The sequence below is a fragment of the Coregonus clupeaformis genome, unplaced genomic scaffold, assembly GCF_020615455.1.
Source record: "Coregonus clupeaformis isolate EN_2021a unplaced genomic scaffold, ASM2061545v1 scaf0119, whole genome shotgun sequence".
In the NCBI taxonomy this organism is placed as follows: domain Eukaryota; kingdom Metazoa; phylum Chordata; class Actinopteri; order Salmoniformes; family Salmonidae; genus Coregonus; species Coregonus clupeaformis.
The window spans coordinates 543,480-562,128 of NW_025533574.1; the positions used below are offsets into that span (position 1 = coordinate 543,480).

General features: G+C 42.0%; 1 protein-coding gene across 3 annotated transcripts; it reads left to right on the forward strand.

Moving 5' to 3' along the window:
• The first annotated feature begins 245 nt into the window (after positions 1-245).
• LOC121568828 (luc7-like protein 3) lies at positions 246-13,725 on the forward strand. Of its 3 annotated transcripts, none has more exons than XM_045213514.1 (10): positions 246-507; positions 4,453-4,559; positions 5,657-5,801; positions 5,957-6,037; positions 6,194-6,298; positions 6,470-6,631; positions 6,867-7,189; positions 10,270-10,430; positions 11,114-11,355; positions 13,061-13,725. In XM_045213514.1, the coding sequence occupies exons 1-9, from the start codon at positions 409-411 to the stop codon at positions 11,320-11,322; spliced, it is 1,392 nt and encodes a 463-aa protein (XP_045069449.1). In that variant the 5' UTR covers positions 246-408; the 3' UTR covers positions 11,323-11,355; positions 13,061-13,725. The 3 variants fall into 3 exon arrangements, with proteins under 3 accessions (XP_045069449.1, XP_045069450.1, XP_041735201.2); XM_045213515.1 differs by having other exon boundaries at positions 248-507; positions 6,864-7,189; positions 10,273-10,430; XM_041879267.2 differs by having other exon boundaries at positions 249-507; positions 6,864-7,189.
• Positions 13,726-18,649: the final 4,924 nt, after the last annotated feature.

An 18,649-nucleotide genomic window follows, 5' to 3' on the forward strand; every position in this document is an offset into this window, starting at 1 on the left:
GGTCATTACAATATATACTGTATTTATTGCTGATATGAAAGATAATGTCCTTATGCTTCTATAACCTTACTGCAAGAGATGCATGTTAATGTTCAGACCAAGCGTCAGGCTCTTAACCAGACACCCCCGTACAGAATACGACTTCGCCCAATAACTCTTACGTGAGAGTAATGATCAAGGCCTAGTGGGGGACCATAAGTGGATGCTACAGGACATCCCAGAAGAGGGTGGCGTCATTTTTCACACAGCGGCGGTTTCAGGTTCCGCACAGTGGGGTAGCGACTGTTGCTGAATGCGAACGGCTGCCATTTTGATCTAAAATAACTAGGATCTGTATTTCTTTGGTGCAATAATAAATGGTTTAAGTTTAGCAGAAAAATAGCCTTTCGCTTTGAGTTTTGAGGCAAAATGCTTTCCGCAGCCCAGTTACTCGATGAGTTGATGGGTCGAGACAGAAACTTGGCCCCCGACGAGAAACGATGCAATGTACGCTGGGACCACGAGACCGTAAGTTAGCCACTTTGTTAGCTTTAGCCAGCTCGCTTGCTAGCTCGCTGGAAACAATTTCGTCCGGTTCTTGTTTTCAGTGAGTCGCTTGATAGGTAGCCAGCTGTGTGTGTGTGTGGTTAAACTTGATAGCTGGCTAACTACATGATGCTCGCTAACTAACAGCACCCTAGCTAGCTATAAACTAACGACCGCTAGGGCCGGGTGTTAGCTAGGGAACGCGTTAGCTTCTATAGAGTACAGCATGTTCCTCCCCGGCCCAACCCCCTGGCTTACGAAGCTGCTTTCAACATTAAACGATCAACTCTGACCCTATACTGTAACTAACTTGATATATAGTAGTTAATTAGCAACTTCACAAACGATAACATACTAGTTTGCTAACGACGGCTAGCTAATTTAATTTAGTTCATGGTCCACTGACAACTCGGCTAGCTAGCTTGCTAAATAAAAACAAGTCGGTAACGTTATTTGCAGACAACACCAACAGAATGGGACAACCGTGGCTTGCACAATGGAGACAAACTAGCTAGCTAGTAGCGTTGCTGTGAATTTCGACGTCAATACAATATTGACATTTATAATAATAAATAATATTTGTATTGTCGCAAAGTTAGACATTTGCTAGTTTAGTAATTTTATGCTATGTTTCTGGCAATGTAGCTAGTTAGCTAATCAAGTTGCATTACTGAGAGTCAAATCACATTTTATTGGTCGCATACACATATTTAGCAGATGTTATTGCGGGTGTAGCGAAACGCTTGTGTTCCTAGCTCCAACAGTGCAGTAATATCAAATAATACATCGCACGGGGTGCCAGTATGAAAAATGTATGCACTCACTAATTGTAAATCGCTCTTGATAAGAGAGTCTGCTAAATGACTAAAATGTCAATTGGATCACTAAAAAAATATAAGTAAATAATATATACACTACCGGTCAAAAGTTTTAGAACACCTACTCATTCAAGGGTTTTTCTTTATTTTTTAAAACTATTTTCTACATTGTAGAATAATAGTGAAGACATCAAAACTATGAAATAACACATATGGAATCAGGTAGTAAACAAAACTGTTAAGCAAATCAAAATATATTTGAGATTCTTCAAAGTAGCCACTCTTTGCCTTGATGACAGCTTTGCACACTCTTGGCATTCTCTCAATAAGCATCATGAGGTAGTCACCTGGAATGCATTTCAATGAACAGGTGTGCCTTCATAAAAGTTAATTTGTGGAATTTATTTCCTTCTTAATGCGTTTGAGCCTATCAATTGTGTTGTGACAAGGTAGGGGTGGTATACAGAAGATATCCTTATTTGGTAAAAGACCAAGTCCATATTATGGCAAGAACAGCTCAAATAAGCAAAGAGAAACGACAGTCCATCATTACTTTAAGACATGAAGGTCAGTCAATCCGGAACATTTCAAGAACTTTGAAAATTCTTCAAGTGTAGTTGCAAAAACCATCAAGTGCTATGATGAACTGGCTCTCATGAGGACCGCAACAGGAAAGGAAGACCCAGAGTTAACTCTTCTGCAGAGGATAAGTTAGTTAACTGCACCTCAGACTGCAGCCCAAATAAATGCTTCACAGAGTTCAAGTAACAGACACATCTCAACATCAACTGTTCAGAGGAGACTTTATGGTCGTATTGCTGCAAAGAAACCACTACTAAAGGACACCAATAAGAAGAAGAGACTTGCTTGGGCCGAGAAACACGAGCAATGGACATTAGACCAGTGGGAATCTGTCCTTTTGGTCTGAGTCCAAATTTGAGATTTTTAGTTCCAACCGCTGTCTTTCTGAGATGCAGAGTAGGTGAACGGATGATCTCCGCATGTGTTGTTCCCACCATGAAGCGTGGAGGTGCTTTGCTGGTGACACTGTCAGTGATTTATTTAGAATTCAAGGCACACTTAGCCAGCATGGCTACCACAGCATTCTGCAGCGATACACCATCCCATCTGGTTTGAGCTTAGTGGGACTATCATTTGTTTTTCAACAGGACAATGACCCAACACACCTCCAGGCTGTGTAAGGGCTATTTTATGAAGAAGGGGAGTGATGGAGTACTGCATCAGATGACCTGGCCTCCACAATCACCTGACCTCAACCCAATTGAGAGTGAAGGAAAAGCAGCCAACAAGTGCTCAGCATATGTGGGAACTCCTTCAAGACTGTTGGAAAAGCATTCCAGGTGAAGCTGGTTGAGAGAATGCCAAGAGTGTGCAAAGCTCTCTTCAAGGCAAGGGTGGCTACTTTGAAGAATCTCAAATATAAAATATATTTTGATTTGTTTAACACTTATTTGGTTACTACATGATTCCATGTGTTATTTCATAGTTTTGATGTCTTCACTATTATTCTACAATGTAAAAAATAAAGAAAAACCTTTGAATAAGTAGGTGTATCCAAACTTTTGACTGGCACTGTGTATATACACACAGTGCATTCGGAAAGTGTTCAGTCCCCTTGACCTTTTCCACATTTTGTTAGGTAAATTGTTTCCCCCCCTCAATCTACACACAATACCCCATGACAAGCAAAAACAGGTTTAAAAGTTTAGCAAATTCATACAAAATAAAACGGAAATATCACATTTACATAAGTATTCAGACCCTTTACTCAGTACTTTGAAGCACCTTTGGCAGCGATTACAGCCTTGAGTCTTGGGTATGACGCTACAAGCTTGGCACACCTGTATTTGGGGAGTTTCTCCCATTCTTCTCTGCAGATCCTCTCAAGCTCTGTCAGGTTGGATGTGGAGCGTCGCTGCACAGCTATTTTCAGGTCTCTCCAGAGATGTGCCATGTTTCCTGCAGACGTGGCTTTGCATTCAGGCCAAAGTGTTCAATCTTGGTTTCATCAGACCAGATAATCTTGTTTCTGAGGGTCCTTTAGGTGCCTTTTGACAAACTCCAAGCGGGCTGTCATTTGCCTTTTACTTAGGAGTGGCTTCCGTCTGGCCACTACCATAAAGGCCTGATTGGTGGAGTGCTTCAGAGATGGTTGTCCTTCTAGAAGCTTCTGGGCCTCTGTCAGAGTGACCATTGGGTTCTTGGTCACCTCCCTGACCAAGGCCCTTCTCCCCCGATTGCTCAGTTTTGGCCGGGCGGCCAGCTCTAGGAAGAGTCTTGGTGGTTCCAAACTGTGTTCTTGGGGACCTTCAATGCTGCAGACATTTTTTGGTACACTTCCCCAGATCTCTGCCGCGACACAATCCTGTCTCGGAGCTCTACGGACAATTCCTTTGGCCTCATGGTTTGGTTTTTGCTCTGACATCTACTGTCAACTGTGGGACCTTATATAGACAGGTGTGTGCCTTTCCAAATAATGTCCAATCAATTGAATTTAATACAGGTGGACTCCAATCAAGTTGTAGAAACATCTCAAGTATGATCAATGGAAACAGGATGCACCTGAGCTCAATTTCAAGTTAGGGTCTGAATACCTATGTAAATAAGTATTTAATTATTATTTTTATACATTCGCTAACATTTCTAGACCTGTTTTCGCTTCGTCATTATGGGGTATTGTGTGTAGATTGATGAGAAATTTAATTTAATCAATTTTAGAATAAGGCTGTAATGTAACGAAGTGGAAAAAGTCAAGTGGTCTGAATACTTTCCGAATGCACGGTGTGTGTATGTATGTATATATAATGGCTCAAATGGTTACCGCCAAAAATATTAAGATTGGCATTATTACCAAAGCAAAGGTCACTAGCTACTAATCTTGTTCATCAGCGAGATTAGGCTAATCAATGTTTGAAGAAGCATGTTTGATAGAAGATCCATGTTGCATTCCCCAACCAGTTTGCAAGCAAAATTTTTGGCAGTCCCGACATAGACAAGGTTTTGGGTTTTGTGGCTTCTGTATTTCCCAAAGTTAATCAACTGTTGGCTTACTAATGACGTGGCTTATCGTTTCTCCCTTCCCTTGCAGACCTGTAAATACTATCTCTGCGGATTCTGCCCTGCAGAATTATTCACAAATACCAGGTCTGACTTGGGTCCCTGTGAAAAAATCCATGATGAAAACCTTAGGAAAATGTAAGTCGCACACTGTATAAACGCCCAGTAATTGGGTAAACCACCAACGTTTCGACATCACTGTGCCTTCTTCAGGGTAATGTCATGAATGCTTGAACCAGGTTATGTAGACAAATCAGTGCAATTAGTGCAACCAATGACCATAGTGAGGGGTGTGTCATAATTATTAGGTTGATTTAGAATGAATTGAGTAAAACTGTTAAGACAATAGTTTACAGCATATTGAATATATTAGGCTATTGTTAACCATTAGCATCAACAAACATTGTGTTATTTAATTTCACATTTTAATTGTTTCCAATTTCATTACATTTTTGTTACATATAATCTTTTGGTTCAACCATAATGCATCATCAACAGGGGGAACATATTGGGTATGCGGATAAGCTGTAGAAAGAATATAGTCATAAGACTTGTTCATAGAAAACAGTTAGTCAGCACCTCTACTCTAAATATTTTTCTCTGGGTGTGAGCCAGCTCATGCTTTTGTGTGTTATAATTAAGCAATAAGGCCTGAGGGGGTGTGGTGTATATGGCCAATATACCACGGCTTCTTCTGCACAACGCGGAGTGCCTGGATACAGCCCTTAGCCATGGTATATTGGCCATATACCACACCCCCTCAGGCCTTATTAATATTATAAACTGGTTACCAATGTAATTAGAAAAGTAAACAGATAATTTTGCATTATACCCATGGTATATTTAAGCAATAAGGCCTGGGGAGATGTGGTATATGGCCAATATTCCACGGATAAGGGCTGTTCTTCTGCACTACACAACGCGGAGTGCCTGGATACAGCCCATAGCTGTGGTATATTAGCCATATACCACAATCCCCCAAGATGCCTTATTGCTATTATAAACTGGTTACCAACATAATTTCAGCAGTAAAAATAAATTTTTGTCATACCCATGGTATATTGTCTAATATTCCACGGCTTTCAGCCAATCGGCATCCAGGACCCAAATGACCCGGTTTATAATAATGTATTTCATATAAGCTATTAGGTAATTAACCTAATATCACATGTGTATATAGCATATAACATGGAATAACAGGTGTATAACTCCCTTTTCATCCCTATGTGCTCCAGGTATGAGAAGAGCTCCCGGTTCATGAAGGAGGGCTATGAGAGGGACTTCCTGCGCTACCTGCAGTCTCTCCTGGCCGAGGTGGAGAGGAGGATCCGTAGGGGCCACGCCCGTCTGGCTCTGTCACAGGCCCAGCAGGCCGCAGGAGTAAGAATACATATAGATATACTTAGTCAATGCCCATAGGTTTGCCACTATAGAGAACACAGAACTCAACATGGAAACCTAGGACAACCCTTGTAGTCGGTTTGTCATGTTCATCAATGTTAGCTTTATGCTGACTGGACCTTCTCTTTCTGCAGCAGGGGCCTGGTGGTCCTGTGGGGAAGAACGAGGAGAAAGCTACAGTCCTGACAGAGAAGATTGAGGACCTAGTCATGCAGGTGAGCTGCCTGGGTTTACCAAAACATTACATTCCACCGTGGAGCACAATTACATGGATCCTACATGCATCCATCATATGAAGGCCTACATTCATTCAGGACACATATTCTGGAGTAAGTTGTTTTCTCTGTAAACAAAGTATGTGCTGTGTTCAGATCGAGGAGTTGGGCTCTGAGGGCAGAGTGGAGGAGGCCCAGGGGATGATGAAACTGGTGGAACAGTTAAAGGACGAGAGAGAGCTGCTCAGCTCCACCCCCTCGGTGAGTTACTCCCGGTTCCTTTTCACTCTGTCAGCATTGAGATCAACTCTGTTATCTATTTAGTAAGCCTTTTGTATGAATTCAATACCCTGGACTAAACCTGGGGATGAATACCTTTTTGGTTGAAGGTGCTGTACTTGTAAAACTAAAAGTCATCCTGATTGATTCCAGACGATTGAGACCTTTGCGGCCCAGGAGAAACAGATGGAGGTGTGTGAGGTGTGCGGGGCGTTCCTCATTGTGGGAGACGCCCAGTCCCGGGTGGACGACCACCTGATGGGCAAGCAGCACATGGGCTACGCCAAGATCAAGTCCACCGTGGAGGAGCTCAAGGTAAGTCCTTAGGTTTGAAGGATTGTTCACTCCGAAGTCAATGTTTGATTGACTCAAAAGTGTGTATTGTCAAGATTCCATATATGCCATTTGTTTTACTGTATGGCTTAAAACCCATCATTTTGACTGTTACTGATTTGAAAGACCAGTATGTTGCTGATGCAGAAAAACAAATTCAGTCATGTAATTGAATTGTTGGTGATAAGTCATGTATGAATGATTTTCTGTTCAGGAGAAATTACATCGGCGATCCGAAGACCCAGCGGGAGAAGAAAAGGGAGAGCTAGAAAGCAAGGACTGGGAGCGTGAGAGGGAGGAGAGGGAGTCTAAGCGCAAGTTGGAGGAGGAGGAGAAAGAAAAGGAGAAGGAGAAAGAGCGCGAGAAGGAGAAGGAGAAAGAGAGGGAGCGAGTGAAGGAGCGGGAGCGAGAGAGGGAGAAGAGAGGGAGGAGGAGCCACTCGAACAGCCGCCACTCCAGCCGAGCGTCGGACCGTAAGAGGAGTCGGTCCCGGGAACGCCGGCGGTCCAGGAGCAAGGAGAAGGAGCGCAAACGCAGCAGGTACTGTACTGTATGGAATGTAGACTAGAACAGTATGGAACGTAGACTAGAACAGTATGGAACGTAGACTAGAACAGTATGGAACGTAGACTAGAACAGTATGGAACGTAGACTAGAACAGTATGGCACGTAGACTAGAACAGTATGGAACGTAGACTAGAACAGTATGGAACGTAGACTAGTCTTATGGCTGATTCACACTATAGTCCCAACCCCCAACTGTACTGTGCTGGCTCGTACATTTTCCTTTCAAATGGTCTTTTCCAGCACGGTCCCAGCAAGTATGGTTGATGCTTAACCCATAAGAGTCTAAGCCGGGGGGGTCTACTAAGCTATATGGAATTGTGTTAAGAAGGTCATACCAAGGATCAGTTTGCTATTTGATTTTGAATTTTAAGACCCCTTGAAGTATCAAACTTTTTTTTATTAAAAACATATTTGATGAATTGTTTTTGGCCCTTACTGCTATTAGCCCATACAAACATATTGAATAACAGATTCACTACATGGAACAACAAATAGTCCCAAAAAACCATCTAAAAGAAGTTTGTTCTGAAGTGTCTGTCCTACATCTGAGAGATATAAGAAAGATCAGGGGATATATATATATATATATATATACAGTGGGGAGAACAAGTATGTGATACACTGCCGATTTTGCAGGTTTTCCTACTTACAAAGCATGTAGAGGTCTGTAATTTTTATCATAGGTACACTTCAACTGTGAGAGACGGAATCTAAAACAAAAATCCAGAAAATCACATTGTATGATTTTTAAGTAATTAATTTGCATTTTATTGCATGACATAAGTATTTGATACATCAGAAAAGCAGAACTTAATATTTGGTACAGAAACCTTTGTTTGCAATTACAGAGATCATACGTTTCCTGTAGGTCTTGACCAGGTTTGCACACACTGCAGCAGGGATTTTGGCCCACTCCTCCATACAAACCTTCTCCAGATCCTTCAGGTTTCGGGGCTGTCGCTGGGCAACACGGACTTTCAGCTTCCTCCAAAGATTTTCTATTGGGTTCAGGTCTGGAGACTGGCTAGGCCACTCCAGGACCTTGATATGCTTCTTACAGAGCCACACCTTAGTTGCCCTGGCTGTGTGTTTCGGGTCATTGTCATGATGGAAGACCCAGCCACGACCCATCTTCAATGCTCTTATTGAGGGAAGGAGGTATTTGGTCAAGATCTCGCGATACATGGCGCCATCCATCCTCCCCTCAATACGGTGCAGTCGTCCTGTCCCCTTAGCAGAAAAGCATCCCCAAAGAATGATGTTTCCACCTCCATGCTTCACGGTTGGGATGGTGTTCTTGGGGTTGTACTCATCCTTCTTCTTCCTCCAAACACGGTGAGTGGAGTTTAGACCAAAAAGCTCTATTTTTGTCTCATCAGACCACATGACCTTCTCCCATTCCTCCTCTGGATCATCCAGATGGTCATTGGCAAACTTCAGACGGGCCTGGACATGCGCTGGCTTGAGCAGGGGGACCTTGCGTGCGCTGCAGGATTTTAATCCATGACGGCGTAGTGTGTTACTAATGGTTTTCTTTGAGACTGTGGTCCCAGCTCTCTTCAGGTCATTGACCAGGTCCTGCCGTGTAGTTCTGGGCTGATCCCTCACCTTCCTCATGATCATTGATGCCCCATGAGGTGAGATCTTGCATGGAGCCCCAGACCGAGGGTGATTGACCGTCATCTTGAACTTCTTCCATTTTCTAATAATTGCGCCAACAGTTGTTGCCTTCTCACCAAGCTGCTTGCCTATTGTCCTGTAGCCCATCCCAGCCTTGTGCAGGTCTACAATTTTATCCCTGATGTCCTTACACAGCTCTCTGGTCTTGGCCATTGTGGAGAGGTTGGAGTCTGTTTGATTGAGTGTGTGGACAGGTGTCTTTTATACAGGTAACGAGTTCAAACAGGTGCAGTTAATACAGGTAATTGGTGGAGAACAGGAGGGCTTCTTAAAGAAAAACGAACAGGTCTGTGAGAGCCGGAATTCTTACTGCTTGGTAGGTGATCAAATACTTATGTCATGCAATAAAATGCAAATTAATTACTTAAAAATCATTCAATGTGATTTTCTGGATTTTTGTTTTAGATTCCGTCTCTCACAGTTGAAGTGTACCTATGATAAAAATTACAGACCTCTATATGCTTTGTAAGTAGGAAAACCTGCAAAATCGGCAGTGTATCAAATACTTGTTCTCCCCACTGTGTGTGTATATATATATATATATATATATAAATAATAATATGCCATTTAGCAGACGCTTTTATCCAAAGCGACTTACAGTCATGCGTGCATACATTTTTTTGTGTATGGGTGGTCCCGGGGATCGAACCCACTACCTTGGCGTTACAAGCGCCGTGCTCTACCAGCTGAGCTACATATATATATATATATATTTTTTTTTTAAACATGTATTTAAACCTTATCTTTGTTAAGTGGCAGTCTTCATATATACTTCCATTAATTTTTTCAACTGGTACCGGTGGACCTTCAGACGAGTCTTGTGAGGCCTGTGGGCGTCCTAGAGCAAAACAACTGACATGTTCGTGAGAGTCTCACCTTTACATATTAGTGTGTAGCCCAAACTGTTCGGACGTGACAGACCGAAGTTGGCAGATCAGCTGTACCGACTTCAGACGAGTCCCAATACGCTTGTGGGGATCGTGCGAGTCTCATCTTTCCATAGAGGGTTCACAATAGTTTGTAGGACAAACCGTTCGGACGCAACAGACGATTTTGTGAGAAGACCGATTTTCGGGATGTCTCATGGTCTGACAAACACCGCTCTAGCTCTGTCACCTTTCACCGCGGATGCAGTGGATTGAGACGCATCCAATGCAAAAAACATATCTCTAGCTAAAACTGACATATTTTTATGGAGGGGCTCGGACATCGACCTTAGGGGGTTAACCAGCCCAGTCCAGCTCTGCCTGGCCCTATAATGTTAATCAGGGATCACAGTTCATTTGTTCGTGAAAAACTCTCACTCGTTGAATGTTCCACTGCTCTGCTCTTGAGTGTGTCGTGGATGAACATGTTCCTGTGTTTTTCCAAAGGAGCCGGGACAGGGACCGGGAGAGGCGGCGCAGCCGGGAGCGTTCGGACAGGAAACGGCACTCCCGCAGCCGGGAGAGGAAGAGGTCCCGCAGCTCGGAGCGCAAGTCTCACCGCCACCGGAGCCGCAGCCGGGAAAAGGACAGGACGTCCAGAGACAAAGGTGAGACATGGGACAAGTTTCCTGCAGCAATAGCAGCGGGTTTTCTGAATCTAAAAGGGGCTTAAGTGGTGGGCGCGGTCCGTCCGTCGGCGTGACTGAATTTTTGGAGAACATTTTAGAGGCGGTGTAGAGAAATGTTTGCATTTTTTTGCAGTTTTACACATTTCTCCATTGAGCTGAGAAAACATGTTTCAGTTTTAAAGCGAATTTCCTGCAATTCTATGCATTTTGCCATTGCTAATGCTGTGTTCTTTTACTGAAACATAAAAAAATCAATACTACTAAATTCCGTTTTGGGGGAATTTTCATTTCTCCCCGACTGTCTAGCTTTTATTTAGGTGATTATTAGATCTCAAAGATTTAAAAAAAAAAATATCCATTATTTATTCTACATACTTTATCTGGTTTGTCGTTTTAAGTTTACACTGAAAGCGGTTTTCGATCCCTAAAATTTATAAAATAAACATTATATATACTTTTCTACACTGTTTGGACTTAGGTGGCCTGAAAAAAATCCCTGAATAGACCTTTTACCCATGTTTGGTTTAGTGACTCCACACATGTGATTGATGCAACAACATTTGGACCATAAATGATCCCTACCGAATTCACAAGTGTGATCTCAAGTGTGTCCCATTCTAGAAGTCTTTGTCATGACTTGATGTTTCATACCTCCCTCCCAGAGCGTAAGGAGCCGGAGGAGAGGAGGAGCAGCTCCAAGAAGGACGAGGTCTTAGATGATGACAAGCCTTCCTCTGACGTGGCCAAGGCTGAGCCCATGGAGGCTGAGGCTCCTGCTCCTGCCTCCACTCTGGGTCTGGCCCTTCTGGCCAGGGTCAACGGGGCTGCGCAACACGACCTCCATTCTGAAGGTGACACTCAGTCCAATTAAAACTGATCTGATAGGACCTCAGATCAGGCTCAGGTAAGTGCGTCCTCCCCCGCCACCCTGGCTCTCAAAACACACACCCCTCCCCCATCTTCCCTCTCAAACCTCCCTCTCCTGTTCTCCTCTCCCTCCGTTTACTTTCAGTTCTATTGCCTTTGATTTGTATGTTGTATCTTTATCCTGTTGTTTTGGATATAGTGCATCGTAAGTATGCACTGAAGCTGGAACTAGACCGATGATGAGAGAAGAAGGTAGAAACAGAGGTCACAAAGCCCAGAGGGAAAGACCAGTGTAGCCCTGAAAAACATACCTGGAGGTACCCCTCGTTTTGTATCGGTTATATATATGCATACATATTATTATATATCTCTATTTTGTCTTTTGGACAAAATCTCTTCCAAATTTAAATCCAAGCATTTTTTTCTGCCTGTATTGCCTATTGTATATATTTTTCTCTTCAGTGATGGTGGCAGTAACCATATGTCTTACCTTTTCATTTGTCTACTTGCGTAGCCTATATTGAACGTTTTAAAGTGACTGTCTATATATGTGGACATGTATCCACACATAAAAACACAGCATTTTACAGATACTTTAAAAGTGAAGTGAAGCTATATATGAAAGGATCCGTATTATTTCTTTGACCTACTGAATGCACAGTCTAAAACCCTTTTTTCTCCCACTGCCATGGATATTGTGTTCTATATACAGCTCTCTGTTCTTTGATATGCATTGCATTGTAACACAGTGTGTTGGTTAGCATTGGGCTGATGGAAGGGTAGGGGTTAATGAATGATTGCAGCTGACTTCCATACCTCACACAGCGTTGGTGTTGAGTGAGTGAGCGACCTCATGAAAGAAAAAGGCAAATTAATAAACCCTCAAGGATCAAACTGTCAAACTATACAGGTACTCACCCAGGTACTCCTTTCTCTACCCACATCAATTTCTACTGAATGCTGTTGCCTGTGAGCCTACTGCTCTTTATTATGACTAAAGCTTGATGTGTATTGTTTTTGTTTCTCCTTTGTTTATTTGTATTAGTCTTTTAAAAGTGTTTTTGTGCAGTATTTATTATCAGGAAGTGATAATGATGATAAGGGGTACAGGTCAACTTGTTTGATATCCCCCAGCTGTTAGTTTAATTAGATGTGATACTTATTACTGAACCTGCCTTTCAAGACTTCATTGACTTTGAAAGTGTACCAATTTATATTATTTACATGCTGTTGATTGAAAACACTTAATTTTGACCCATGTTTGATATCGATGGTTATATCGATCGTCCAACTAACATTCCTCAGTTTAGGTTTGTCTACCGTTCACTTTATGGTAAAGGGGATATCAAGCAGGTTCCATAATCTCAAAATAGGATGGTTAAAACTTTAAAGTAGGGTTCTCTTGCCTTATACTGTTTCCCAAACCGAGTGTGAAGAGCAGGGCGGCCATCATCATCCAATGTCCACTAACATTAAAGAGCTGTTGGAGAAACGTCCACAAAATGCCAGGATGTTTCCTGCACCAGAAATGCAATTTAGTTTTCCCAACGTTTGCTAGTGTTAGTTTTAGTCTATTTTCCAGTTCGTTAGTTTACAGTTACCATTCCTCTATGTGACCTGTTTGTAGGGGGATTTCTATGAATGAGAAGGATGTATAGTTGATAGCAGCTAGTGGCTGCTACAAGCTTTGTTACCAGGATCTTTGCTAATGTGTCACCTCTTTGGCCGTTTGTGCACCCCAGGGGACGCTGGGAAATCTGGAGGAGGAAGATCTGAAGACCACCTGTCGCTCCACTGAACCTGTCTCTGCGCTGCTTAAAACAAGGTGAACCACAGATGTAGTGGCTTATTAAAAAAACAGTGACATCTAAATCACAACAAAAGACAAACGTGTGTAAAGTTTCCCTCTGTTGTACTCTTATTTTTTTGGGAAGATCACAGTTTTAGCGCAGGACCAGACAGTCTTCATTCAGTTTGTTGTATTTCTTTCATTCATCATTTCTGATATAAAGGACCTTGTCTAGTAGCTGCTGAGGTAGAATGGTAAATTAAGGCTTTTATCTATACATGTTATCTTCTGTTTCTCTTGCAGTTTTTGTGACAAATAAAAACCGTGCTTGTTTTGGTTTAATGTCAGGTTTCCACTCTCAGTTTTACTTTTTTGGGAAAATCAGTTGGAAAATCGGTTCGAGAAGTGTTTGTACAATGTTAGTCAAGGGCGTCTCTCTCTCCTCTCTTTTTCTCTCGTCTCTCTCTCCTTCCTACCCACCAGATCTCACACCCACTGACTGATCTCTATCCCCTTACTGTAAAATATAGTGAGATTTAATTGAGCCTTTGTTTTTGTTTTGTTCTGATTTTAAAACCTGTATTCATCTTGATCAATAAAAAGAAAGCTTGAACGATGTCTGTGGATTTGGTTGACTCTCTTGTGTTAGGAGTGCTGATCTAGGATCAGTTTTGCCTTTTTAATCATAAATAAGAGGTTGAAACTGATCCCAACAGATCAGTATTTCTACTCTGAGAAGCTTTGTGAATACAGACCCCTGCTCATTAGAATCTACTTCAGAGGATGCGCCGCACTGGCTCTGTATAAAACCCTGAGATTTTCATTAATCAACAGTAGCCGACTCTCACTCCATCTGTCTCTTTCACTTGCTCTCACACTCTTTGGGGCGGCAGGTAGCCTAGTGGTTAAGCAATTGACTAGGTATTCCCTTTCTACCATCCAGCATCAGAATATGAGCTAGATAACTGAGGGAGTTTGGTCTGATTATGGTCCTAATATGGATGCCGTACCAGCCTCTCGCTCTTCCCTGGATCACACTTTAGGGCCGACCTGAACCCTATTGTGCAGGCTCAGATTGTCTTTTCACACTGTCCTTTCTAGCACTGTTCCAGCAACTATGGTGAATGTGTAGCCAGGCCAGCCCAGTAGCCTACAGTTTGGCTTGTCTCAGTCTGGCCTTTTTATTAGTGTGATTTAGGCTTTTCAGTCTCAGAACTGACCTTTTCAACCCAGCAGGCACTTGGACAACGCAGCAGGTGTTTCCAGACCTCATCAGAGCAGTATAATTAAGGGTGGTGGGGTCAGTGTACAGGCTGGTTTGTGACTGCCTCCCGTGGCTGGTCTGAGCACTGGAGCCCAGCCAAATGCTTAAGGATTAGTGCCAAGGTCTACTAAGTGATTGTACTGGGTATAAACTGCACCTGCCTCTTCCAGAGGGGAATTGAGTCTAGGGCTTGGAGTTTTCCCAGGCCGGGTCTCGTGGTCAGGAGGAACGTCTTAGCCCGACTGATGATAAATCGTGATTAGGGCCAAAAGGTTTCCCTAACCAAGTGACTTGCAGGCCATAATGTTTTAGAAATTAAGAATATTTTATTAAAACATTCAAAACCGTACCTAATAACACTATCATTAAACACCGACAGCAATGATTTTATCACAGAGACAAGGGCCGGAATCCAATATATATATATATATATATATATATATATACACAGTTGAAGTCGGAAGTTTACGTACACTTAGTTTGGAGTAATTAAAACTTGTTTTTCAAACACTCCACATATTTCTTGTTAACAAACTATAGTTTTGGCAAGTCGGTTAGGACATCTACTTTGTGCATGACACAAGTAATTTTTCCAACAATTGTTTACAGACAGATTATTTCATTTATAATTCACTGTATCACAATTCCAGTGGGTCAGAAGTTTACATACACTAAGTTGACTGTGCCTTTAAACTGCTTGGAAAATTCCAGAAAATGATGTAATGGCTTTAGAAGCTTCTGATAGGCTAATTGACATCATTTGAGTCAATTGGAAGTGTCCCTGTGGATGTATTTCAAGGCCTACCTTCAAACTCAGTGCCTCTTTGCTTGACATCATTGGAAAATCAAAACAAATCAGCCAAGACCTCAGAAAAAAAATTGTAGACCTCCACAAGTCTGGTTCATCCTTGGGATGAGGTACCACGTTCATCTGTACCACGTTCATCTGTACAAACAATAGTACGCAAGTATAAACACCATGGGACCACGCAGCCGTCATACCACTCAGGAAGGGGACGCGTTCCGTCTCCTAGAGATGAACGTACTTTGGTGCGTAAAGTGCAAATCAATCCCAGAACAACGGCAAAGGACCTTGTGAAGATGCTGGAGGAAACCGGTACAAAAGTATATATCCACAGTAAAACAAGTCCTATATCGACATAACCTGAAAGGCCGTTCAGCAAGGAATAAGCCACTGCTCCAAAACCGCCATAAAAAAGCCAGACTACGGTTTGCAACTGCACATGGGGACAAAGATTGTACTTTTTGGAAAATGTCCTCTGGTCTGATGAAACAAAAATAGAACTGTTTGGCCATAATGACCATCGTTATGTTTAGAGGAAAAAGGGGGTACCTTGCAAGCCGCAGAACACCATCCCAACCGTGAAGCACGGGGGTGGCAGCATCATGCTGTGGGGGTGCTTTGCTGCAGGAGGGACTGGTGCACTTCACAAAATAGATGGCATCATGAGGAAGGAAAATTAGGTGAATATATATTGAAGCAACATCTCAAGACATCAGTCAGGAAGTTCAAGCTTGGTCGCAAATGGGTCTTCCAAATGGACAATGACCCCAAGCATACTTCCAAAGTTGTGGCAAAATGGCTTAAGGACAACAAAGTCAAGGTATTGGAGTGGTTATCACAAAGCCCTGACCTCAATCCTATAGAACATTTGTGGGCAGAACTGAAAAAGCGTGTGCGAGCAAGGAGGCCTACAAACCTGACTCAGTTACACCAGCTCTGTCAGGAGGAATGGGCCAAAATTCACCCAACTTATTGTGGGAAGCTTGTGGAATGCTACCCGAAACCTTTGACCCAAGTTAAACAATTTAAAGGCAATGCTACCGAATACTAATTGAGTGTATGTAAACTTCTAACCCACTGGGAATGTGATGAATGAAATAAAAGCTTAAATAAATAATTCTCTCTACTATTATTCTGATATTTCACATTCTTAAAATAAACTGGTGATCCTAACTGACCTAAGACAGAATTTTACTAGGATTAAATGTCAGGAATTGTGGTAAACTGAGTTTAAATGTATTTGGCTAAGGTGTATGTAAACTTCCGACTTCAACCGTACATACACCAAGCCATCCCCCCACTTCGGAGGACACATCTTTTTTTATTTACAGCTTTTCTGCTACATATACATTCATTTTACACATACATTTTACATATACATTTGCCATATATTTTTCAATTGTGCTATGATGTTTTACATACATTTTCAGCCTTTCTAATTGTATAGTATCTACAGATTGTGAGCCAAAGATGAAAACCTTTCCTACGAGTATTATATTATTTATTGACTCACTATGGCTTTCCAAATCGCCCAACACTTCTATTTATAAGATTAATTTTAAGTGAATGTTGTGATTTTTTTAACCATTCCTGAACCTGTATCCAGAAACAAGCTACATAGGGGCAATACCAGAATAAATGATCTAGTGATTGTCTCTTCGCAGCAAAATCTACAGAGCTGAGATTGTTGTTTGCCCCATATATCTATAGCATTCTGTTGGTGGCAAGAATTTTGTATGATTTAAATTGAAAAACCTGAAGTGTTTAATCAAGTGTTTTTTGTATCAGTTCATAAACCATGTGCCATGGAATCGGTACATCGAAAACCTCTTCCCATTTATTTTTGCAATGTGCCTTTTAAAGGCAATGTATTCTAGGTAAACACTGCAGATGCGGCTTGGATTGAGTCCCGGCCAAGGTTGTAAAATTGAATACTGAAATGTCTTGGTAAAGCTCCCATGCAGGTTCTGTCAGTCTGGCCCTACTTCATTGGCCGTGGTCCACAGAGTTAAAAGCTATGGCTGACTTTCCCCTGCTGCAGCACAGTAGAAGTGGTGATGAGAGCAGGTGTGCTGCAGTTTGGAACAGAACGTCCGTATCAGTGGTGGTCAGTGCCGTTTATGATGTTGGATGACTGTCATTCAAATTCCATTCACCCAGGTCAATGTGACATAGATAGGTTTAGGCTACTACATGATACTAACATTTTCCCTGAACCCATCATGAGGTTGCTACAACCTAGCCTATTAATTAAAGTTGACAACGTAGGTGCACACAGGTCGAGAGAAAAATGTGAGATGACAGTGACACATTCAATACCGCCTTGAGTTTATCTAGGGTGTAATAATTAGAAACGAGAGTTTCTATTGGACAAATTTGGGTATTTATATCCCTGTTTCGTTTACTTCCGGTAGCCAGCTAGCTAACATAGCATCCCTCTGTTTGAGCCAGGTGTTTGAGTAACTAAACTAGTAACATAGCATCCCTCTGTTTGAGCCAGGTGTTTGAGCCAATAAACTAGTAACATAGCATCCCTCTGTTTGAGCCAGGTGTTTGAGCCACTAAACTAGTAACATAGCATCCCTCTGTTTGAGCCAGGTGTTTGAGCCACTAAACTAGTAACATAGCATCCCTCTGTTTGAGCCAGGTGTTTGAGCCACTAAACTAGTAACATAGCATCCCTCTGTTTGAGCCAGGTGTTTGAGCCACTAAACTAGTAACATAGCATCCCTCTGTTTGAGCCAGGTGTTTGAGCCACTAAACTAGTAACATAGCATCCCTCTGTTTGAGCCAGGTGTTTGAGCCACTAAACTAGCCAGCTGCATTTGCTCGCTAAGTAAGTGAAACTGAAAGTGAAAAGAAGACACTTGCTTCTCCTTCATTTTTGAATAAATGAATTTGTTGAAAACTGTTTAAACTATTGTCTTTCTCTTTGAGTCAACTACTCACCACATTTTATGCACTGCAGCGCTAGCTTAGCTAGCTGTAGCTTATGCTTTCAGTACTAGATTCATTCTCTGATCCTTTGATTGGGTGGACAACATGTCAGTTCATGCTGCAAAAGCTCTGATAGGTTGGAGGACGTCCTCCGGAAGTTGTCATAATTATTGTGTAAGTCTATGGAACGGGTTGAGAACCAAGAGCCTCCTAGGTTTTGTATTGAAGTCAATATACCAAGAGGAGGACGGGATGCTAGTTGTCCTCCGATTACACCATGGTGCTAACCTACAGAGTGATGTTGAGGCTACTGTAGACCTTCATTGCAAAACGATGTGTTTTAATCAATTATTTGGTGACGTGAATATATTTAGTGTAGCTTTATCTAAAAAGGATAACTTTTTCATTTTTATGAAATTCACTGAGGAGGATGGTCAGTATCTCTTTCAACTTGTTCTGGATAAGAGCGTCTGCTAAATGACGTAAATGTAAATGTAACATGTTTCACTGCTTTTACCTCAGTAGAGTATGAGTAA